The 25,477-nt window shown below is 46.8% G+C and overlaps 1 protein-coding gene across 18 annotated transcripts in view; it reads left to right on the top strand.

Moving 5' to 3' along the window:
- DTNA (dystrobrevin alpha) overlaps window positions 1–25,477 on the top strand; it is a 658,854-nt gene that overhangs the window by 559,430 nt on the left and 73,947 nt on the right. For all 18 annotated transcript variants that reach the window (XM_078687336.1, XM_078687334.1, XM_078687333.1 and 15 more), the window contains 2 exons: window positions 14,724–14,813; window positions 19,387–19,555. In XM_078687336.1, the coding sequence (XP_078543462.1) occupies window positions 14,724–14,813; window positions 19,387–19,555 (259 nt within the window). The remainder of the gene's footprint in view (window positions 1–14,723; window positions 14,814–19,386; window positions 19,556–25,477) is intronic.

The following is a 25,477-nucleotide window of genomic DNA, read 5'->3' as shown; positions in this document are numbered from 1 at the left end:
GGAGGAGAGACAGATCTAGGAGTGGACACGGTTCCTCCTCGAAATCCAGACATCGCCATAGGAGGCATAGGTCCAGGTCCCGTTCGGCCTCTGGGACCCGTTCATATTCACCTACATTGTCGGATTCACCGGAGACGAGGGTGTCTCCGATAGATGACATTGGCACGTTCCAGGAGGTTCTCCTGAGAGGGGCTGCGAAGTTGGGGATCAAGGTGACGGCCCCTACGCCCACAACTTCTGTGATCTTCGAGACTTTACACACGAAGCACCTGTCTCGCCCTCTACTGCCTTTGGTGCCAGGACTGGTCGAGCCTGCTGAACAGCTCTTCCTTACGCCGGCGGTGGTGAAAGCTGCTCCCTCCAGGCTTGTCAAGAAGTACAGGGCTCCAGAGTCGGACCCGGCCTTCTTACGGAAGGACCCAGTGCCTGATTCGGTGATTGTGACGGCGGCTCGGAAACTACATGCTACCTCCCCGTCCTCCACTGTGCCTCCGGATAAGGAGAGTCGCTGGATTGACTCAGCTGGACGGAAGGCGTGTGGGACGTCTTCCACGACGATGAAGGCCTCCAGCGACTCGGCGTTGTTGGGGCGATACGACCGTGCACTGTGGGATTCCATGGAACAGTTTGCGGACCTTGTCCCGTGAGACAGGAAAGAGGACTTCATGGAGATCGTCCAGGAAGGGATGCTGGTTTCGAACCAGGCCATCAGCGCCGCGGCGGATATCTCCCTGCTGGCCGCGCATGGATACTGCCACGGTATCAATCAGAGACGCCATGCTTGGCTCCGGCTGACGTCGCTCAAGCCTGAAGCGCAACAACGAGTGGCAAATCTGCCGTTTTCCGGCGACACCCTCTTCGGGAAACACGCAGATGACGAAATGGCCAGGTTGAAGGCCGAGGCTGAAACCCTGACGGCTGTGGGCTTGGAGAAGCCAAAAGAAAAGAAACCCTACCGCCAGTTCCAACGACGGTTCGGGTCGCAGGGTAGAGGAAGGGGACAGTCTTCTGGGCAACAACAGCAGCAGCAACAACAGCAGCAATACAGAAGACCCTTCCAGAAACGTCAGAGGGGTAGAGGTGGACAGCAGTCCTCTACCGCGAACAAGGGCCCGGCTGGGTCTCGCCCCTGAGCGGTTACTTCCCCTTCGTCCGTTACCCGCTCCGGTGGGGGGAAGCGTTCAATTTTTTCTGGCAGAGTGGAGAAAAATTACTCGGGACAAGTGGGTGCTGAATATTGTTTGCAATGGATACAGTCTTCGGTTCATCAGCCCTCCTCCATCGATTCCTCCGGTCAGCTCGCAGTATCAACTGCGCGAGCTCCAGGCGGAGGCCGACATCCTTCTAAGGAAAAGGGCAATAGAAGATGTACCTCTGTCTCAAAGAGGAAGAGGTCTGTACTCCCGGTTCTTTCTGGTCCGCAAAAAGGACAAGAACGAGTTCAGGCCCATTCTGGACTTGCGACAGGCAAACAAATGGATTCGCAGAGAAAAGTTTTGCATGCTGTTGTTGCATCAGATTTATCCTCAGCTGCAGCGGGGAGACTGGCTTTGCGCCATAGACCTACAGGATGCGTACTTCCATGTGCCCATTGCACACAAACACAGGAAGTTCCTGCGATTTCAAGTCGGCACCAATCACTATCAGTACACGGTACTTCCGTTCGGGCTGAAGTCTGCGCCCCGGACGTTCTCGAAGTGCATGGCAGTGGTAGCGGCACACCTGAGGAAGAACAAGGTGTTTGTCTACCCGTACCTGGACGATTGGTTGATCAAGGCCTCCTCCTTCTCGGAAGCTTGAGCACACTTCCAGAAGACGTGCGTTCTCTTGTACAAGCTGGGGTTGCACATCAACATGTCCAAGTCTGTCCCGACTCCGGTCCAGTGCATCCAGTACTTGGGAGCCTCCATCGATACGCTGTCAGCAAGCGTGTCTCCTTCGGAAGAGCGACGTTTATCACTCCTTCGGAAGGCTCAGGCTCTCATGTCCACTCCATCCACGACAGTGAGGACGGTGTCTTCTCTGCTGGGATCGATGGCCTCTTGCATCTTCCTGACACCGCATGCGCGGCTGAGACCGCTGCAGGAGTGCTTGGAAGATCAGTGGGACCAGAGGAGAGGATCTTGGGACGACAAGATACGACTGTCTCTGCATGCTCTTCAGTCTCTGAAGTGGTGGCGTTCAGCGGAGAATCTCCTCAGAGGGGTTCCCTTCCACAAGGACATTCCCACTCAGACTATCGTGACGGATGCTTCTCTCCAAGGCTGGGGAGCACACTCCGAAGACCTACAGATTCAAGGGACGTGGTCCCCGTCGGAGTCCACGTACCACATCAATTTCCTGGAACTCAGGGCTGTTCACTTGGCGCTGAAGGCTTTTCAACCGTCCTTCCGGACCAACTCTCTGCTTGTACAGACGGACAATACGACCACGATGTATTACCTCAACAAGCAGGGGGGCTCGAGATCACGCACTCTGTCTCAGGAGGCGCAGGCGATCTGGCATTGGCTTCTGGCTCGAGGACTCTCGATAACGGCCACTCATCTGCCAGGTGTGCAGAATGTTCAGGCAGACGAGCTGAGCAGACTGATTCAGGAAAACCACGAATGGGTCATAAACGACGAAGTACTAGGAGAAGTCTTCGCAAGGTGGGGCACTCCAGACATAGATCTGTTCGCCACCGCCGAAAACAGCAAATGCCGAGACTTCGCCTCCAGGTACTACCAGCCGGGGACACTGGGGAACGCGTTATGGATCAACTGGTCGAACAGCTTTCTGTACGCTTTTCCACCTATTCCCCTGATTCCAGCGGTTCTCATCGAGCTCTCCCAATCCAGGGCGAAGATGAATCTGATTGCCCCGGAATGGCCCAGACAGTGGTGGTTCACGGACCTGCTTCACCGGTCTCTCCTTCCTCACATGAAGCTGCCGTGCAGGCCGGACCTTCTCACGAAGTTCGGGGGGCGGATGGTGCACCCCAACCTCTCGTCCTTGAGTTTGGCGGCATGGCTCCTGAAATAGTGCAATATGGCCATCTGAATCTCCCAGAGGATTGTATGGACATACTGAAGTGGAAGAGGTTTTGCATATGGTGCAAGTCTAAGAACTATGACCCTACGACATGCAAGGAAGATGTCATCCTTCCATATCTGCTACATCTGGCGCAGTCTGGCCTTAATGTCCATTCCATTAAGGTTCATCTGGCTGCTTTGACTGCCTACAGGAAATGCCCTTCACAGACTTCATTCTTTCAGATCCCTGTGATCAAAGTTTTTTTGGAAGGCTTGAAGAAAGTGTTCCCTCCTGTCAGGCTTCGTTCGCCTTCGTGGGACTTGAATGTGGTGCTGTCCAGGTTGATGAAGGAGCCTTTTGAACCTATTCATAAGGCTTCGTTGCAGCACCTGTCCTGGAAGGCGGCGTTCCTCGTGGCCATTACATCGGCCCGCAGGGTGAGTGAAATTCAGGCGTTGTGTTGCCAAGAACCTTATACTGTATTTCATGCTGCTAAGGTTGTTATGCGTACTCACCCTAAGTTTCTTCCCAAGGTTGTTTCTGATTTTCATATCAATCAGACTATATCTTTACCTACGTTCTTTCAGAATCCTTCATCTCCAGCGGAAAGGTCTTTGCATTCCCTGGATGTTAGGAGGGTGCTGAAATGTTATCTGGATAAAACCAGGGATATTCGTAGGTCAGACCAATTGTTCATCAATTATGGATCTGTCAGGACGGGTCTTGCGACCTCTAAGCAGTCTATCTCTAGGTGGATTGTGTCCTGCATACAGCTGTGTTACCAAAAAGCTAAAAAGACCATAGGAGGTAAGCCTAAGGCTCATTCCACCAGGGGCAAGGCTGCCACAACAGCATTGCTATGTTATGTTATGTTATTGTCATTTTTAGTGCGCACAGATGCTCCAGCGAAGGAGCGTCCTGGCGCAGGGAAAGGTGGACATAACACAACACTAAAACCAGAAGGAAAGGAAGAAACAGGAATTTTCAAAACAAAAAGGTTTTCAGAGCCCTACGAAATGCTAATAGATCATCTAAGAGGCGGATTTATAAAGGAAGAGCGTTCCAGAGAGTCGCAGCTCTCACTCGAAAGGAACGTCCGCCCATCCGGCTGAGTCTGAACCGTGGGACAACCGCAAGGGATTGACCGAGAGATCTGAGTGGGCGAGTTGGAACGTAAGGAGATACAAGATTGTTAAGTATCTCAGGTGCCGACCTTTTTAAAATTTTAAAGGCCAGGCTAAGGGCTTTAAAGTGAATTCTACTTTTAATCAGTAGCCAGTGTAAGGACCGAAGAGTATTAGAGGTAGGACAGGTCCGAGGCAAACCGACCACCGCCCTCGCCGCTGCATTCTGTACCCGTTGTAAACGAAGAATCTCAGCTTGGTTTGCTCCAAGAAGAAGTGAACTAGCATAGTCCAACCGGGAAATAATCATCGCCTGGATGACCAGCTGTCTTGTCGGGGCATCAAAAAATTTGAGCACCGGTCTTAACCCGCGTAGTACACCAAAACAGCTTGCCGCCACTCTCTTGGTATGGGTCGTAAAACAGAGTGTATGGTCAAGCCACACTCCCAGGTTCCTGAGTTCCAAGACTGGTGTAGGGGCTGGCCCCATCTCAGGCGGCCACCAACTGTCCCCCCAACGGTCCGCATCTCTTCCAACGATCATCACCTCAGTTTTGTTCGCGTTCAGCTGGAGACAGTTGTTATTCATCCAGCTGGCCACCTCTCTCAGCCCGTTTCGGAACCTGGGGGCATCCTGCTCGGCATCCCCGCTGATCGTAACCGCTAGCTGAGTGTCGTCGGCATAAGAGACCATGGTTAGGCCCCACTGCCTGGCGACCTCAGCCAGCGGCTGCACGTACAGGTTGAAAAGCGTGGGACTCAGCGAGGAGCCTTGGGGAACCCCCAGGTCCAAAGGGTGGTACTTGGACTGAAAAGGAGGGGTGGCAACGCAGAAGGAGCGATCACTGAGGAAGGAGCGGAACCATTGCAGAGCAGAGCCACAGATGCCAATGTCCTCTAAGCGGTGTAGAAGGATGCGATGGGACACGGTGTCAAAGGCAGCGCTAAGATCTAATAGAATAAGCGCTGCCGTTTGACCTGCATCCAACACATTCCGCAGATGTTCAACCATTGCCAGAAGGGCTGTCTCCGTGCTGTGACCAGCACGGAACCCATTCTGCATGGGATCGAGGATATTGGCCCGGGTCATATGCTCCGCGAGGGCCAGATTGACATGGGCCTCCATAACTTTGGCCGGCCAAGGAAGCAAAGAGATCGGGCGGTAGTTTTCTGGTTTTAAAGGATCCAAGGATGTTTTTTTTAGGATCGGGGAAACCACCGCTTGCTTCCACTTGGCGGGAACGAGGCCTGAAGTCAGGGAGAGATTAATCAGTGAGCACACTGTCGTGCGCCACTGAAAGGCAGGATCCCTGAAAAGGGCAGATCTTACCGGGTCTGCAGGCGAGCCAGATTTGACTCGCTGCGCCCACTTGTCAAACTCATCTCCAGAGAGAGTAGGGAGAGAGTGCAGCGACAAACAACTACTGGAGCCCCTCAAGGGGATCACAGGCAGCGTCGTACTAGGAAACGACTGGTAGATGTTCTTAACTTTGTCCATAATGTTCCGATTGCAGAAATATGCAAGGCGGCCACTTGGAAGTCGGTTCATACCTTTGCTAAGCATTACTGCCTGGACTCTGATGCTAGGGCAGATGCTCAGGTTGGACAGGCTTCGCTGCGAAATCTGTTCGCACAATAGTGGTGTTGATTCTCTTTTCTCCACCGCCGCTTTGGTGTGGGGATGGGCTTGCCATTCTATTCACTAGATTATGACTATACACAGAGATCCCCTACTACAGAAGGAGTAGTTTCTGTCCTGTAACTCCAGTTCTGTAGTAGGGGTATCTCTGTTATAGTCATAAGCGCCCGCCCTCCTCCCCGGTGGAGCGAGATATTCATGTACGGAATGCAACAGGTCTGGCGTGTTACGCCTTCAAAAAGAACTGAAAGTAAGTGGGACCTGCTGTGCATTCTGGGATACTGGGAGAAGGTTCTGGAAGATTCTCTTAAAGGCACAGTATCCTGTTTTGAGCCACATAATGGCAGCCTATGGGGCTTGTCTGTCCAGGTTCTTCTCTCTATCATTCCTGAGGGAGTTTGCTGTTAAAGCAATGGAAATCTGTACAGGCTTTTGCTGTTTTGTGGATTTTGTGGTGGAATTTCTAGTTGAAGTACTGGACAGTGTAGCCTTTTTTAGGCTGCATTATCTGTCTTTAAATTCTCTCTTAAGTGTCTATGCTTTTCTGCATTTTTTGACACTGTAAGAGATTATTTTTGATTGCTCCGGGGTCCACGCACATGGGCGGGACTATTCACTAGATTATGACTATAACAGAGATACCCCTACTACAGAACTGGAGTTACAGGACAGAAACTACTCCTTCTGATTCATTGATGGGCTTATAAGGCAACAAGTTTCTCCACTGGAACACAGATTCCCCCTCAAAGAAATAAATGACAAAGTTTCACACGTTTACGTTCTGTTTTCGCATGTGGATGTGTGCCGAGGCCAGGAGAATTCCAAACAAGGCATACATTTACTCTAAACAAAGGCATAAACTTACAGTAAATTGCTTACTTCAGGGGGATTTAATGAATTGGGCAGAAAGAATATGAAGAAAAGATTGGTTGCAATGGGGAGTTAGAAAGCAGCAAACATAATTTGTCAATGTAATATAGAAGACAAATTTAATTAACTGGGAAATAATTTAAAAGTATATTTTGCTAGCAAATTCTGCTCTTTAATTATAGTGTGTTGTCTTATATTAACCCCTTCGACGCTGATGACGAGCTGGGCTCGTCATGAGGTAGCCTCCTGCTACGCTGATGACGAGCCCAGCTCGTCACGTAAAGTGCGCTTTGAAAAATCTCAGCGTACGAGCGGAATTCCGCCCGCACGCATGCGGTTAAATCGTAGGTTAGTCATTCAAAGTTAATGCTTCTTGTGTCAACTTTTTTATCTGATAAGTATAATAAAATGACCTTTATTTACACAAACAGGGTCTTAACAACTTATGAATCAGAGGGTAATATAATCATTGTTGGTATTACTTATATTAGAACACTGGAATGTTGAGAGCTCCACTGAAGACAACGGTGGACGGGGGCCCAGGGCCAACAATGGCAGGGATTGACCTTCAGCTCCAACATTCATGTGCTTATCTTTGTTTTTCTCCCTCTTTAGTTTAGGTCATTCTACACTCAGTGGATGGAATGTTATAATAGCTTTAGAGCCCTTCTGCCTATGAAGTTATACTAGTTTTAACCCCTTCGCTGCTAGGCCTTCACCCCCGCTCCCCACCCCCCACCCCAGTGCTAAGCCTTTTTTTGGCTATTTGGGGTAGATCGCGCTTAGACCTTGTAATTTTTTGACCACATAAGGTATACACGCCAAATTTGCGTCCTTGCTTTCCAACATCATGGGAATTCTAAAGGTACCCAGGGTTTGTGGATTCCCCTGAAGGAGACCCAGAAAGTAGCCAAAATAAAGCAAAATTTTGTTTTTTGGAGGGGAAAATGCAAAAAAAAGGGCTACAGATGAAAGCGTCTGTTTTTTTCCCTGCATTATTCTGGGACATTGCCTATTTTTTCTGCTTTCAACCTCCTTCCAGTTAATGGTAGAAATGGGTATGAAAGCAATGATAAATCCTGGAAGCTATACATTTCGGAAAAGTAGACAAAATTCTGACTTCAGCAAGGGGTCATTTGTGTAGATCCTTCAAGGCTTCTTTATAGAAACTAACAGTTAAAAATAGGAAAAATTGAAAATTAGTTGAAAAAAACAGCCTTTTGTGTCAACGTTTTCACCTGTAACTTCTTCTAATTATGACAGCTCTTTCAAAGCAATAAGCCGTTACTTCTGTTGGACCTTACTGGTTGTGGGGATATATAGGACTTGCAGGTTCACCAAGAACCCGACGAACCCAGAGCCAAAAACTGAGCAGCGACTTGCAATGGTTTTTTATTATGTACCGGGTATATAGCAATTATTCTGGGTAAATGTATACGTGGAAAAATCGGTATGAAAGACACCTATGTATTTCTGAAATGGAAACAAAATATAGAGTTTAGAAACAGTAGATATTTGCACATTTCCGAAATTGGGAATACTCATACTAGCATGAGAATTATCGATCATTTTTCAAAATTACTTCTTTTTTACACATTGTCTTTCATTTGAAAGGCAGAAATGCATGGAAAATCAATAGGTAATAACAATTGCTTTACAAATCGTAATTACACTAAGTCTCCACATAAAAATGGTACCTCACTTGCGTGGGTAGGCATAGTGCTCACAACAGGAAACTACTCACAACGCAACGTGAACCCACCAGATTTTCACAATGAAAAATAACCTTTTTTTTTGCAAAGTGCCTAGCTGTAGATTTTCAAACCTATATGTTTGAAAACTAGACACCCAGGGGAATCCAGGATGGGGTGACTTGACTGGGTCATACCAGGTTCTGTTACCCAGAATCCCTTGCAAACCTAAAAAATTGTCCAAATAAACACATTTTCCTCACATTTCTGTGGTGGAAAGTTCTGGAATCTGCGTGGATCCACAAATTTCCACCCACCCCGTGTTTCACAAAGTCTTCCGAAAAAAACGGTACCTCACTTGTGTGGGTACGTCTAGTGCCCACGACAGAAAAAGGCGCAAAACGTAACATGGACACATATCAATTTCACAATGAAAAATTACCCTCTTTTTTTGCAAAGTGCCTAGCTGTAGGTTTTGAACCCTAGCTCTTCCTGCACCTAGGGAAACTTTACCAAACCTATATATTTTTGAAAACTAGACACCCAGGGGAATCCAGTATGGGGTGACTTGACAGGCTCACACTAGGTTCTGTTACCCATAATCCCTTGCAAACCTACAAAAATGTCCAGAAAAAACACACTTTCCTTTCATTTCTGTGGTGGAAAGTTCTGGAATCTGCGTGGATCCACAAATTTCCACCCACTCCGCGTTCCCAAAGTCTTCCGAGAAAAATGGTACCTCACTTCTGTGGGTAGGCCTAGTGCCCGCGACAGGAAATGGCGCATAACGCAACCTGGACACACCACAATTTCACAGTGAAAAATGACCCTTATTGGGAAAGTGCCTAGCTATTGTTTTTGAACCCTAGCTCTGCCGACACCTAGGGAAACCTAGCAAACCTATATAATTTTGAAAAGTAGACACCCAGGAGAATACAGGATGGGGTGACTTGACTGCCTCTCACAAGGTTCTGTTACCCACAATCCCTTGCAAACCTAAAAAATGTGTCCAAAAAAACACATTTTCCTCACATTTCTGTGGTGAAAAGTACTGGAATCTGCAAGGATCCACAAAATTCCACCCACCCCACGTTCCCCAAAGTCTATCTTGAAAAATGGTACCTCACTTGTGTGGGTAGGCCTAGTGCCCGCAACAGGAAACAGCGCAAAACACAATGTGGACACACCACAATTTCACAGTGAAAAATTACCCTTTTTTGGCAAAGTGCCTAGTTTTACTTTTTGAACCCTAGCTCTGCCAGCACCTAGGGAAACCTAGCAAACCTATACATTTTTGAAAACTAGACACCCAGGGGAATCCAGCATGGGTTGACTTGACTGGCTCTCACCAGGTTCTGTTACCCAGAATCCCTTGCAAACCTATTCAATTGTCGAAAAAAACACATTTTCCTCACATTTCTGTGGTGGAAAGTTCTGGAGTCTGCGTAGATCCACAAATTTCCACCCATCCCACATTCCCCAAAATCTTCTGAGAAAAATGGTACCTCACTTGCATGGGTGGGTCAAGTACCCGCGACAGGCAAGGGCCCAAAACCAATAGAGGCGACATCAAAATTACCTATCACAAACCAACCTGGTTTTGCAAGGGGGGTCCCAGGAGTTTTTGGCACTGGGCTCGGCGACCATCTAGGAAAACCTACTAAACCCACACCTTTCTGGAAACTAGACATCCGGGAGAGTCGAGCGAGGTATGGCTTGCATGGGTCCCCTAACCTTTTCCTACCCACAATCCCCTGCAAACCTCAAATTTAGCTAAAGAAATCACCTTTTTCTCAAATTTCTGTGTGGAATCTACGTGGATCCACAAACTTCCTACCACCCAGCGTTTCCCCAGGTCTCCTGATAAAAATGATACCTCACTCGCATGGGTGGGTCAAGTACCCGCGACAGGCAAGGGCCCAAAACCTATTGAGGTGACATCAAAATGACGTATCACAAAACTACCTGGTTATGCAAGGGGGGTGACCTGGGTTTTTGTCCCTGGGCTCGGTGGCCATCTTGGGAAACTACCAAACCCAAACATTTCTGAAAACTAGACACCCGAGGGAGCCCACGGATGTATGACTTGCTTGGGTCCCCAAAGTTTTCCTACCCAGAATCCCCTGCAAACCTCAAATTTAGCTGAAAAAATCACTTTTTCCACACATTTTTGCATGGGATCACTGTGCCGGCACAAATGTCCTACCACCCAGCATTCCCCTTGTTCTCCCAAGTAAAATTTTACCTCACTTGTGTGGGTGGGCCAAAGCCTGTGACTAGGAAGAGCCCAAAATATAGGTTTTAGAGTATAGCACAGAGAATTCTAAGTGCTACATTTAAAAAAAAAAAATTCTAGCCAGTTCTGCTTTGGACACCCACACAAGTGAGATATCATTTTACTCGGGAGAGCAAGGGGAACGCTGGGTGGTAGGACATTTGTGCCAGCACAGTGAATTTCCACACAAAAATATGTGGAAAATGTTTTTTTCTGCTAAATTCGAGGTTTGCAGGGGATTCAGGGTAAGGAAACTGGGGATCCACACAAACCATACCTCATTGGACTCCCTAGGGTGTCTAGTGTTCAGAAATGTGTGGGTTTAGTAGGTTTCCCTAGATGGCAGCAAGCCCGGGGTTTTCAAGGGGGTCACCTGGGTTTTTGGTCCCGGGCTCGGCCGCCATCTAGGGAACCCTACCAAACCCACAAATTTCTGAGTCCAGCAAAGTATGGCTTGCATGGATCCCCTAACGGTTTCCTACGCAGAATCCCCTGCAAACCTCAAATTTAGCAGAAAAAATCATATTTTTCTCAAATTTCAGTGTGATAAAGTTCTGGAATCTCTGTGCATCCACAAATTTCCTTCCACCCTGTGTCCCCCCTGGTCTCCCGATAAAAATGGTACCTCACTTGTGTGGGTAGGCAAAGTGGCTAAAACAGGAAATGGCCCAAATCATATTGTGGTGGAGACTTCAAAATTACCTATACAAAACTACCTGGTTTTGGGGGGGGCTGGTTTTTTGGCCCCGGGCTCACTGCCATCTAGGGAAACCTACCAAATGCACACATTTCTGAAAACTAGACACCTGGGGGAGTCCAGCGAGGTATGGCTTGCATGGGTTCCCCAACGTTTTCCTACCCAGAATCCCCTGCAAACCTCAAATTTAGCTGAAAAAAATAAATGTTTCCGTACATTTGTACGTGTGTCTTAGCCAGTTTGTTTTGCCCTTGTTATCTCTAACAATTACTGTTCGATTTAAAACAATTTTGTTCCCTCTGAATTTGCCTTACCTTCTCTGAGCATTTTGTTAATTCTCTGTCTGTTATTCCTGCCCTGGGGCATTCGCAAATGCATTAAAGACATATGTATCGATAAAATGACTGCAAGGTGGCTTGAATAAAAGTTGTATACCTGCGTTCTAGTGCCAGGAAAACATTTCATTGACTGCCGCTTAATTTATATGAGATTTTTATCTATTTCTAAAGCTGATGTGTGGCATCTGTAAGCGTTTGTGCAGGGTGCAAATAAGGTTACTTTTGTAGTTATGTATCGATCTGTTTGTGGTATCTTCGATTTCGCAGTATTAAAAATACAAATGTTGACGCCGCTCCTGACGTACTCAAACATGTTGGATATAAAAGTTAAATTGTGGCGTCCATGAATTGGGTGCCGTGCTGAGCCATGTAAACGCTTACAGGGGTAGGAGAGCGAGTTGCAGTAAAACATCAATCTGGTGTGGCGTCCATGAAGCGGTCGCCGGGCTCATCCATGAAAATACATGTACTGTGCGTGTCTGTAAAATATAAAGCGTGACGTCCATGATGCGACAGCCGTGTTCATCCATTAAAACACATGTACTGTGCGTGTCTGTAAAATATAAAGCGTGGCGTCCATGAAGCGACAGCCGTGTTCATCCATATAAACACGTGTACTGTGCAAGAAAACACAAACAAGACGTAGACATAGTACAAAAGAATTAATTACAGTACCCATATGTCGCATCTCATAGTTGTAGAGAAGTGGATGACAGAAGCCTTTAGAAACACATCCCTGCTGACACCTCACGCGCGTCAGCTGAGCAACATTGCGGAGCATATTTCCAGATCAATGTAAAACTCGAAGTATTCACGCCCAACTCACTCCAGGCATCCCGAAAGTGACGGTCACAAGGCCGATGACCAAACAAAGTATGTGAACTGAAGAAAGGAAAGTGGGCTTGAGGGTAGGGGGCGAGACGGGACATCGTCACATGATTGGACTAGTGAGGCCAGAGTAAGAGCTTGGAATGTGATCCGGGAGACCCTACGGTGCCAGTTAATACCTCATGTGATTTCAGGATGACGGGAGGCAGGCGGCTGTGCTATTGAGAAATTCCCCCCGGAACCTAAGCCATATTTTCTAAGAGATCGTCCGCGTCCATCCATGGGAGCATGTGACGAGCTTTGTTTTCTGCTCGAGGGGGAGAGGTGAGGTGAGAAGAGATCAATCAGCTTATGAACTTCAGTCCAGGCATGGCTCAGATGTCTGAGACAGCTGATGGGCACTAGACCGCTCTGTTATTTACAGCCGTCCAAAGGCGTCACTAGACTTCCACTCTTCTGAAACTGCGCTCTTGTGAAACAGACTGATTGTCCTCAAGCATGTGAAATATGGCGCCAGTGATGGAACACGGGGGAAAGAAATGTTATCAGCACGCACCCGACGTGAAACTCACCAACGCCGACTGATTATCAAAACACCCAAGGCAAGCTATGTCCGCCCGCACAGTCCTTGCAACGCTCACAATGACACGCGAGTGGGGGGTGATAAAAGTGTGGTGAGCAATGACTTGGCTGAGCCTGCGAGTGCAAATGTAGAAGGTGAGAAAGGATCAGCTGTGAATGAATGAGGGGGGTGGAGCGGAGGCTCTGAGTAAGAGCGACGGCTAAAGGCCGAGAGGAAAGCCAGATGGCGTGGCGCGTGAAGTGGCTGGTGGGAAAGAGCAGCAGGGAAGGGGGTAAAGAAGAGGCTCTGAGGGAGAGCGAAAGGCCGAGAGGAAAGCCAGATGTCGGCTGCGCGCGTTGCACATGCGCTTAACCGCAAGCTTGAGGCCAGCAAAAGCGGGTGGTAGCACTTTGAAGACCCACTTACTAAATGTCTTGTGCGCTGGCGAGACCTAAAAAGGGATTAGACTAGGACGAGGGCACTTTCCCCCTGGTCTATTCGTCCTGGCACTGGAGCCGCTGGTCTGCTAGATGCAGATGGATGGCCAAATAAGGGGCACACAATGGGACCACAAGTGGGAGGATGTCATCTCCCTTCTGTGGCAGCACTATATTCCTGGCTCCCATAAATCACAGCATTTATTAGCCGGCCTCAAAAACATTCTGATGAGATTGGCATGTGAAGAGAGGATGAGCTTTGGTTTATGGATACATTTATGAGATGAAGGGTCTCTCCTCTGCAGCCTTTTTTTATAGTCTGGTTCAGGGTTGAGATCTGTGATAGCGGTGGGTATGGGATTTCACTAAGTACTGTCTTTTGACAAGATCTAAGTGGGCTGTTCCACCATCTTTGTTTTCTTTTGTGCTTTTGTGATCTGGTGCTCCTATCTGGTTTCGGAAGGGCATCGCAGGAAACTACAGACCTGCCTTCCACAGGTAATCGTTCAGCAGCAAAGGGCATTTGTTGATGGTTCATGGTGCCTTGTCCAGAATGAAAGTGAGGAGCCCTACAAGTGTTCTAACTCTCAGCTGAAACAGAGAATATTGTCAGCAAACATGTGCCACATATGTGTATTAACTTATTGTTAGTAATATTGCAGCATCTCAAATAACAAGTGTTATTATTTCCCAATGTAATGGTACCCAATTCAACCTGCTGGGATTTAAACTTGCAAGCAGGTCACAGGCAAAGCATAACAATGACTAGAACTCACTTGACCCATCTTGATAGTTTATCCAGCTCTTGAGGATGCTTATGTTGTTTTAGATCAGAGCTGGATAAAATGGTTGCATTTCACTACCCAGACGGTGTCATTAGCCAAGGGTTGTATTTTAGTCTTTTACCAAACTGGAGATGATAGCTTACCTAAAGTAATTTGAATAGTTGTCTAATAATGAAAACTTCTGACTAAAGGACTAGGTTTAAGCACACCCACCAAATATCACATTGTCCACTTCTTTCTCCTGAACTCATATGTGTTTGCATCAATACCTCTTATGGAATTGGGGCAGTGACTAAAGGGAAAAATGCATGTACCCTGTCATGGCATTCAGTTACAGGTTGAATCTTATAGAAGAGGCATACATGTTAAGCATTCTAAAATGCATACACCAGACATGATGTTGTGCCAAAACAGTCAAGGTGTACATTTCTTAAAATCTAAATCTGCTTTCTCTTCTCCACCTAGGCACACGGCGAAATTTAAGGAATGACTTGCTGGTGGCCGCAGACTCCATCACCAATACCATGTCTTCGCTGGTCAAGGAGCTGAACTCAGGTGAGAGTTCACTTGGCAATAATGATAGGCATTCATGGTCTTGTTCTAGCATCATGGATGACGTTGTTGCTGCTGTGGTTAATCCACAGGAAACATATCCTGGCACTCAGTGAACCTATTGTTCCTGCATCCATTTCAGATCGAGACTATACTTTTTATGGTCATTTAACGGGGAAAAATGAGCATGCCGTGAGAGAGCACACATTTCTGCTAAAAGAGTAATATGGACAGAGCTCTGGAGTGTCACTTCTTCATACTTAAGTATCTCATCCAGCCAGTGACTTCCTTTTTAGGTTTCGCCTGGCGTTTACTGCGCAAGCAGTATCGCGCAGGCGAAAACTTTTGTAAACAAGTATGGAGCTTTCTCCCGCCTCTGTCTTCCATTGGCTAGCTCCATAAATGGAGGCTAGCCATTGGAAGACAGATCTGTCCGCCATTGCCGGAGCAGATTCGTGGGCGTTCCTGCGATTTTTACTCATCCCGCCCCTTTAACGTCGTCATTGCGGCGGTGGGCGGTTCCTATTTTTTGGGGGGGATGCCATGTTTTTATCATTTGCCGCCGGAAGATGTCCAGGTGAGTGCTGTTTTACTTTTCTTGCGCCCTTTCCCGCACCCCTCCCGCTGTCCGTTTGCCCCCCTCCCGCTGTCCGTTTGTTCGTTCCCCCCCTGTCCGTTTGCCTGTCCCCCCTCCCGCTGTCCGTGTGCCCGTCCTCCTCCCGCTGTCCGTGTGCCGTCCCCCCTCCCGCTGTCCGTGTGCCCGTTGCTGTGGTGAGCTGTGCGTTTCCTTCAGCTTCTGGGGCGACTGTGGTGTTCTGGCAAAATCATTACTTGGGAAGACGTGAGGAAAGTTCTTGTGAAATCTCTCTGCGTGGGTAGGAAGCAGGCCACGAAGTTTCTTCGGCTATCCTGCTGTATGTCGGATTTCGGGTTACAGGACACATTTATGAGACGTCTATTAGCCACAAGCACAGCTACAGATCCCCCACGCTGCCGGATGCCACTACACGCGCCAAGCTCCCTCACACACCGGCTTGCATTAGAACCCTTGGGCCCGGGAGGGGAAGGCGTGAAACTGGTTTGCACTGCAAATGCATACCACTGGCAGAACACGCGCCACACGCACATATGTATAAAGTATTACAAATAAGAATTCCTGCTGCCACTAATCACACAAAGAGCACTTTTCCAGAGCTGCGCTACAGTGCGGGCTCTCACGGTTGTACCCCCTGGCAGGCCACCTTAAACTCACAATAAAGAGTGAGTATGGAGCGGGACTCAGGGCCGGGACGTGCACGCACCAAGGGCGCCTCGTGGCGAGGGCGCGTGACTGCAAGGCAACCCACGCCCTCCGGCCGCTTTATTCCCCTCACCTTCAAGGCAGCACCTTGGAGATGATTGTGGCACCGCAGGAAGGGGCAGGGAAGGGCACGCAGGGCGGGGAGAGCAGCGTCTAAGGGCAACTAACGCACCACTGAGGCCTGTACGGAACGCTTCATGTCTGTTCAGAACCAATAAAGGTTCCGAAAAGCGTGCCAAATCGTCTCTATGTTCACAAATCCGCCAAAACAGACTGCACAATTCGTTTCATTGCATTTGAACTGTTTAAATTATCTGTACATTTAGGGACACGGATTTTCAATGGAGGCCTGTGCGATGAAGTTACGTTTCATGTAGTAGAGTTTGTATTATTTTACTTTGAAACCCAGGCCAGTATCACCAGCATGTGGACATCTGAACGTAAAGATACCCATGTCGAACAATCGGATGCACTTTGTGTTTGCCGCTTTAGAAGAAAGCAACCTTTACCCGTTTAGCAGCTGTGAAATAGTTACAACGGACAAAATAACCTGCTAGAGGTGTACTGCGGTGCTTTAAAAGTTTACGACAAAATGCATCTGTCATCGGTTACCATTTGCAATTATTTCACAGAACAAAAGCAAGCACGAAACTAGTCAGTTAACTCTAGTGCCTTGTATTGTACAGATAAATTAGCATGAGTAAAATAGAGGCGCTAGAAAGGCAACAAAGACGCACTTTCCTTTCAGTAACAACTTGTTCGCAGAGAAAGATCCACTGTGGGGCCTGTTCCCATGTCGGCCGCCAGGGGGCTCTAACGCTTTTCCTTGCGTTTCATGGTCTTTCTTGTCACGCTGAGAGAGCGCTCGGTCCTATACCTCACCTCAGCTACTGAAGGCTGTCTCTGCAGGAGGGCACTACAAGAAGAGACCCGTCCTGGCTGCTCACACCAGGGAGAGAAAGAGAGGGGGGCTGCAGTCCTCACATGACCCTCCGAAGGCGCGGATAGTGCCTCGGGGGGCGTTTTGCTGTCCTTCGCATGGCACAGACATGCTAATGGACAGTCACCCCGGTCCTGCCGGATCAGTAGTTGAGATGTTACATGTGATGTTTAGAGCCTTCTGTCGATAGTCTCCATTTTCACTTAATCTCATTTTGTTTCTCCCCATACCATTCAATTACTCAATAATTCAAATCCAAACAACTTCATATATTTTGTATTTATTTGTATTATTTTTCAGTTTCATATAGCACGGTCTTGGCCTGGAGCATTAGAGCAGTTTAGATGAGTATCAGACATTTTTACGTTTCGCCTGTCGAAAGCTGCGCAAGATTAAACTATTGGCATTGTAAATGACAATGCCATTTATTTATCTGTTTTCAAAACCAACACATAAATACAAATTTTGTCATTTACAATGCCAATAGCTCAAACTTTTCAAAAGGCGAAACCATTGCATTGTAAATGCTTGTTATTCCTGCATTTATAGACTCGCCATACATAGACTTATTAATATGGGGCTACAAGACTCTGAGTTCGAAAACAACAAACGGGCCAAGCGAAGTATGGAATTAGTAAATTGAGAGTTTGAGCCTTGGTACTCACTACAGTATTTATGTTGTATAAAACGTGCACTTCAACCTGAAAATGAAACCATAAGGTTTCAAAAAAATATGCATGTGTATGGTTTTATAATTGTTATATTAGTAGTAAAAGGTCAACTGGGAAAATGGTCGAGGAAAAAGTACAAAGCACTTAGAGGTCAGACAAGTAGAAATGTTGCAGTGTCATTTGATGCCTTTAGTAGTTCCAGTTTTAGAATATGACGCCATATCAATTGCCAGATAAACCTGACTTATTTGACTTGTTATTAAAACATGTTTAGACGTCCTTTGTCATATTGGCTTAGCCCCACCTAGGGATTTATACTCATTATTTGTACTGAGTGCAACACTTTACGCCATCGAAGAGTACAGAAGACTGATTCATCCCATGAGAATGCACTACAAAATCCTTGGCACATATCTTGATTCCTGATAGCAGAATGATGAACTGCTCACCTGGATAAATGCAGAGGGTCATGGCGGAGAGTAGAAATATGTGCCATGGGTTTCTAGTGGGTTTGAGAAAGGAATTTTTTAAATACGGAAAAGTTAATTATTTTGCAAATAATGGGTCAGGTGTAAAACACGTTAAAAAAAACATCTTGAAAGAGTGGACTCCATAAATTGTTATTGGAATAAGACACGTTGGACAACCACAACAAGGAACGGTTGCTTCAGAGCTCACAAGAAAGGCAATCATTGGCTCTTGGTAGACCCGTGCTGTGAAGATGGCACGTACATTAGATGGTGTTAGTCTGTAGTCCTGTCACTGCTCATGGTATGTTGTGGCTTTGTAGATACTGTCTATCTAAGTGCTATCGGAGGAATACCGTTGTCTAGACAAACAGACCACATTTCTCCCACAGCTTTCTGTTTACGCTTACCTGGTCATTCAAGTGATGTCAAATTGTCTCATATGTAACTATCCTTATCCTAATCTTTAACCATAAATTTGGATGGGTTGCTTGGGTTTTTGTAGAGACTAAATGTGATATCTGGATAAAACCCTTTTTAGTTCGAGCCTGGGCCGCGCATGCGCTGCTCTGTGAGGCAATTTTCAGGGATGGACTTGAAGCTCTGCCCACTCTCCGTCCGTCTTTGCAATTGGCGGCTCTGACAGGCCTTTGTAAATGTTGGCTTTTGATTTGTTAATAGACGTATTAGTCCCTCCTTAGTACCTCCCTGTCTTCTGTTGTAATCTCCCATCAGGACTGGACCTTTTACTGTGTCCTTACTGTATAGTTTGCATTAGGTCTTGGGGAGAACTCTTTGCTTAATTAATCTAAAGAGCACCATTTAAAAAAAATATTTTCCACCAACAACTTGATCAGGTTTGACTTTCCACATCTGCCAGGGAATCTTTTTTTGGGGGGGTTGTGGGGGTGATTTACAGCAAAACTCGTAACTTCATTCCCAGGGCAAATAATTGAGTGTAAAAATCATTCTATTTCTCCCCCCTCTCAAAACACTTCTACACTGATGCTGAAACGTGTAATCTCCTAAAGTTTTTGCCTTCAAGGGGAACCACCTACGAATGCCAATGAGGGAGTAATGTTCATACAAAGAGCCCTTTCCTGGATATTAGTATGTCATCACCACAGTCTCTAGCTCGGAGCATGTTGTTATACATGGTCGACATACGTTTCAGTGACATTCTGGCTTTGTTTTACAGAAGTGGGAAGTGAGACCGACAGTAACGTGGACTCCGAGTTTGGGCGGACGCATTTCGATGATCTGGTCCCATCACCAACCTCCGAGAAAGCCTTCCTCGCCCAGATCCACGCCCGGAAGCCTGGGTACAGCTACAGCGGAGCAGCCACGGGCTCCCTTCGCAGTGACATGTAATTATGTGTTTTTTCTTTACTTCCAAGTTGCGCGCTGCAAGTTTGCTTTTCTTCGTGGGGCCATGTCACAACCTTTTTTCTGTGCCTGCGGAAACTGCAGACAGCATGTTTCCTGGCCCGTGTTACCTTGCTGCAGTGCCTGGTGTGTATGAGCGAGCTCACGGTTACTTAGTTAGAGCATGTGATGTAGGCCGAGCGACATCTATCAAGAACATGGACATATTATTGCTTTCTGCGCAGGCGCAGATAAGACTCATAGGACCTCCCTTGGTGTTCCATTTCATTTGTGTTATGGAGACCCCTGATTTATTATTTAATATAGTATAAAGGAGAGCCTAATATATTTAGGACGAGGACTTTGTCGCACTGCTGTAAGCAGTGTGGGCGGAGCCCGAAGATTTAATGTTTCTTAGAGGGGGCTTGGAACCCGCCCTTCTTCTCCATCGGCTGGCCTAGTAAATGCTGGCCAGCCATTGGAGGAGGGGGGCGTCACTCGGTCCAAGCCCCGTCTTTTTCGGATTCGGGGGCGTTTTTTTAAGCTTCTTTCTATTTACTTTCTCTTCTCTTCCCATTGGCTGGAATTTTACCTTCCAGCCAATGGGAAGAGGAAAGAAAAAAACCACGCCCCCGAATGCGAAAATGAGGCTGCGTTTCGTGAGGAGCGCTCCTCTCTTGCTCTGCTGTGCTGCGATTAAGTGACACAAGGCTTTATTCATGCGTTATATTTGTATGCATTCATATATAGACGGGCACATTAATACTTGTCTCATAATGTATAGTACTGCAACGCTATAGATATAACAGCTGCGCGAGGCTCGTCGAGGCTTTCATTGGGGGGCTTGGGGTGTCATAGAAATGGCCGCTACCTGTCTGAGCGGATATACATGACAATGCCCATACATTACCCCAGTGACGTCCATCATCATAAAAAAGCAATAAAGACGGACAGGGACTGCCAGCTTGAAAGATGGCAAACGGCCACTCCATCTATCAGTCCGCAGGTGCGGGGGGGCCGCTGGGTTTTCTTTTATCTCCCGGCCCCCCTCGCCGTCTTCATCCGCGCCCCAACGCGGTCATTAGCGGGTGTCAGAACCGCAGGCGCATACGGCGGGTATTAGACTGTCAAAGACTCTGAATGATGCTCCTGTCACGACTGTGCCCCTCCACGACGCGCATGACAAGAGCCGTATGGTGCCCATATGCTTCGCTTTAGCTCGTTGAGGACGAGGCGCCGCTGCGCGCAAAACCGGCAGATTTTACATGGCGGCCTTTGGAGAAATGTAACCCGGGAGGAGCCGGGAGGCTGAATGAGAGCAGTAATGTGGCAGAAGACTGCCAAGTAAAATGTTTATTGGTAACAGACTGGCCCGGAAAAATTCTCCGAAATTGGGGCATCACATCCGGTTAAGCATGTGTATAGGTGGTCGCCTTATGAGAAGCCTCCAGGGGCCAAAAGAGAGATGCGTCACCCGACCCACATCTGGATTGCACCCCTACAAAGACTGGAGTGCTAGGTATACTCATAGCTTCAGTCAGGCCTTGCTTCTGTATAGGTATGCCCAGAGGTGCCATTTCATTTTTTCCCTCCAATTTTAAATAGCGCGAACTCGACCCGAAGGTATCAGGGCGCTTTACATGAGCACAGGTTGAAGTACAGATGGACGAGATTAAGTGATTTGCCCAGGATCACGGGATCTTTGAGCCTCCTCCTGCCATACTCGACCTTGGTTCCCCAGCTTCAAAGTCGGCCACTCTAGCCGTTAAGCCACAGTCCATCTCGCAGTAGGGACGTAGTTTAATGGTAGTAAGCACACACTCCTGACGTATCCGACCGCAGGGCCGCAAACCCAGCAAAGCTCTCCTGGAATTCCTACTTTGTCTCTGCCTCTTCCTCTCCGCATGACGTCTTTCCCCAGGCCGGCGGTGTGGTGATACCCTTGTCTGCCCCGAGCGCTCAGAAGCCTGTGTAGCGCTTCTACACACATGGTGTGATTCAACCACAAGAACGCTTGACAGTAAAGCATGGTTATGAAACAAATGAAAATGGCTTTTTACCAAGGCACTTTGGAGGGAATCATGCACACTACACAAACGACTATAATTATTATTACTCTCTAAAAAGATTATTGTGTGTTTCCTTTCCTAAGTTTGCACAATTCAGTTGCCTCGTTGTGCTCGCTTTTCTGCCCCTCCAGCCCCCTGTTCCTCGTTGTGCTCGTTCTCTGCCCCCACCCCCTGTTGCCTCGTTGTGCTCGCTTTTCTGCCCCGTTGCCTCGTTGTGCTCGCTTTTTTGCCCCCCCCTGTTCCTCGTGTGTGTGGGTGTGGCTCTGTGTGAGTGTGTGGGGGGCGTTGTGTGTGGCTCTGTGTGTGTGTGTGGTGGGCTCTGTGTGTGTGTGTGTGTGTGTGGTGTGCTCTGTGTGTGTGTGGGGCTCTGTGTGTGTCTGTGGGTGGCTCTGTGTGTGTGTGTGGGTGGCTCTGTGTGTGGGTGGCTCTGTGTGTGTGTGTGTGTGGGGCTCTGTGTGTGTGTGGGGGGACTCTGTGTGTGTGTGTGGCTCTGTGTCCGCGAATACTCTGTACTACTCTCTAATGCTCACCTATTGCCATTGTAAATGACAATACCATTTATTTATGTTTTGAAGAAAAAAAATGAAAAAAAAGTCATGAGCAATGCCAATAGCTCTACCTTTAATAATGCCGAACCCATTGCATTGTAAATGCTTGTTTTGTAATATTTATGTTTATTGGGTTTTTACACTTACAACATAAGACAAATAACATGAATTCTTCATCGCGTTTATACATACAGGGGTGACAGCCCATGTGGCTTAGCTGTTCGTTGTGAGATTTCACGTAGAGCATTTATAATGATTTTAAAACGTTGCCACGAGAGACCACGGATTACATAGGGTGTCTGCGTAACAGTAAAAGTGTGTAAAAAAAACTAACCATGTTAGAAATGAGGATAAAATATATTGAAAAGATTGATTGAGGAGCACCCGGCTTGTGACCCGGCCATGAGGCCAACGGCCCGCAGAGGTGTCTCAAGGCGGCGTCCGGGGGGAGCACGAACAGGCCTTGGGTTCATCCTCCCATAAAAGCCAGATGTTCAGTTAGTTACAATCTGACTCGACAGAATCAATTACTCCCTCCCAAAGTGCGCAGTAAAACATTTAAGAGGCTGCCGAGGCCCAGTTAAGGCGACAGTTGTTCATAAACTGAAGCACACCGCTGGAGCGTCGAATCCCACAAATAGATTTACCTCGGAATGCCATTTATTGCTCCCCTGAAAGGTCAGTCTAGTTACAATTTATGACTTGTTGTGATGTGTTCAGTATCTCATGACTTCATTCATAATGAAAAGTAATTTACATTATAATTACACTGCAGATGAGCAGATTGATCATTCACAGCAGTCACTGCTGCACAAGGACGGCAAGATGGCTTATCTTGTCCTATTGACAGGATGGTAGCTAGCTAAACAAGCTGTGTAAATCTAGGCCCTGCTCGTAATATGGCGCCGCTGACAGCACGCTTAGTAGCTTTCACGAAAGGAAGGCGGCGCAGTGCATGCATCCATGATCGCGTTCGCATGTAAATCTACCTCAAGACTGCCTCGTGCAGGGCCTCCAGCGCTAAGGCTTCTAGCTGTCTGACTGGTCAGTGATCAGCAAAAGGCTAAGTAAGATGGCGACACTAATATCTGGGATTAATACGATGAAGCCAACAATATACTTAACTTACTTTTAGTGTATTACGTATCACATAGAGACGTTTGCTCATGCAGCGGCTCACGCAAATCTCAAATAATTAATTGGGATGGCTGAGTGCTGAAGCATCTCTTAAGTCAACATTGCACCCTGAATAATGTCACCACTGCATTCAACTCATGGCAAACTTTTGCTAGTCCTTGACTTTTGTGCATTCTGGGAGGTGTAGTTTTGTTTTGCTTCCTTTGAACTAATTTATCTAATGCACTTAAAATTATTAATTTGTTGACGAAACTTTGACGACATGACACAGTGTCCTTAATGACCTGGAGTGATGTGGTCCTCCTAACCCTGACAGAGATGGCTTCCCCATCTAGGCTGTGGACAATGCCAGTGCTCCTCAAAGATTAACACACAGGTGAATCCTAGTAGTCAATAGTAATGTATCTACTTGATGCATAATGCATAGGATTGTAATAATCATGTAATGTATAATACTATCAGGCTCTGTACATTAACATGAACTTGCAACCATTACAGCTCTACCTTAATTGCAATGTCTGATTTGAGACATATAACAAAAACACACTGGTCCCTAGTAACAATACTTTACATGCAAATAAGTAAATGGTCTAGACATGATTCTAGATAGGACTTCACACAAAATGTTATGTATTCATTCGTAACATGACTTTTCTGCCTGCGTTTAGTTCAATTCTTAGTAATTAATTGTTAACGCAGCACCAGAACATATTTAAAAGGGTTTTCTATTCATGTTTGCTGTTTGACGTTTGTATAGATAAGGGTTAAAAATACCAGCTTTTGGTGATTTTGCTTATTTCGTACCAGCTGGGCCATTTAAATACTGGAGGTGCCGTTACAAAATCGGCCAGGTGGCAACCCTACAATCAACAAGTATATCAACAAACACAACCCATTACAGCAAGTTTTCAACACTTATATAGGGTCTGTGTTTTTAAAGTCAACAGTGTTGTCATCCCAATAAAAATGGCGGTATCATCATCAGGGCTCAGGGGTATACAACGAGCCAGAGTGAGATTATGAAAGGTAATGCAGTTGCTAAAGAAGGGTGTCCCTGATGAGAAGGCTCAAGAACAGGATGGCCGGGAATGTCCAGGGCTGGAAATATGCTGGATACCCATAGAGGGCTCCAATCAGCCCACAGTGGGAACCGTGTGCGGGGCCTGGGTCTCATGGTTGAGTGCCAGATTCCCTTACTGGGTTCTAATCAGCGCAAAAATGGAGATGCACCAGTAGCGTTGACTGGCAGCATGAAGCCCGTTTTGGGACTAGGAGAAAGGACTCCATGCTGCCGGTCAGCACTACCAGTGCATCCCCATCTGTTTGTTGATGCACTTGTTGATCACAATTCATCACTTGAGTGTATCACCTTTAAAGAGAGCACCAAGCATGTTTTTTTGCACCAGTATTTACTGCACCGCTATGTGTGTTGAAATTGTTTTGCTGCTAGGGACCAGTGTGTCTTTTTGTTATAGTTATTTTCCAGGGATCCTAGGGTCTTCCTTGCTGAAATATTATAATCTTGATTTGCCAGCACAAATGATTTGTAGATCTTGTGGTAAATGCTCGTTAACTTCAAGTTCAATGTGCGTTTCAGTAGTTTAAAAAAGCTGGTATGAAAGCTTCAATATCAGTTTCACATTAGCAATTGGAAACGTCTTGGCTGTTACTTGTAGGATTGAGCCGACCAAAGTGTCACTTAAGTACGTACACAACACAGAAAAAATACTTTTGTATATATGAATTCCACATCCTGATCAACATAATCTGGAACATCTATGGGTGGGGCATACTACACATGCAGGTAGACATCCACAAACATCTAATTATGTGGATATTCAGGTATCTCTTACACGTAGTTTCCCACCCTTGTAGCTCACATACATTAGCTAATGTAAAAGGCAAAAGTCAAATACCTTTCCTGTGGGAGATAAATGAGAGTACACCCCCATATATAATGGCTTTGTTGGAGAATTCCTGTTTTTAAGGTGTTTGATAAAATTCATACTTAATCCAAGGATTAATCAAGTGTTTTCCAGGGAGCATTTTTCTCAAGCCTGGGGGTTCTGTTCATAGAATATAGTATGATAGATGGAGTTCAGTGGTGACTAGATTAGAGAAACTAGAATGTGAAAAGAGCATGCAATTGGGATAGGTCACCTTTCATTTT

The sequence above is a fragment of the Lissotriton helveticus genome, chromosome 4_1 (genome assembly GCF_964261635.1).
Source record: "Lissotriton helveticus chromosome 4_1, aLisHel1.1, whole genome shotgun sequence".
Classification (NCBI taxonomy): Eukaryota; Metazoa; Chordata; class Amphibia; order Caudata; family Salamandridae; genus Lissotriton; species Lissotriton helveticus.
The sequence above is the reverse complement of the archived record's forward strand: the minus strand, read 5'-3'. Positions and strand labels throughout refer to the sequence as shown.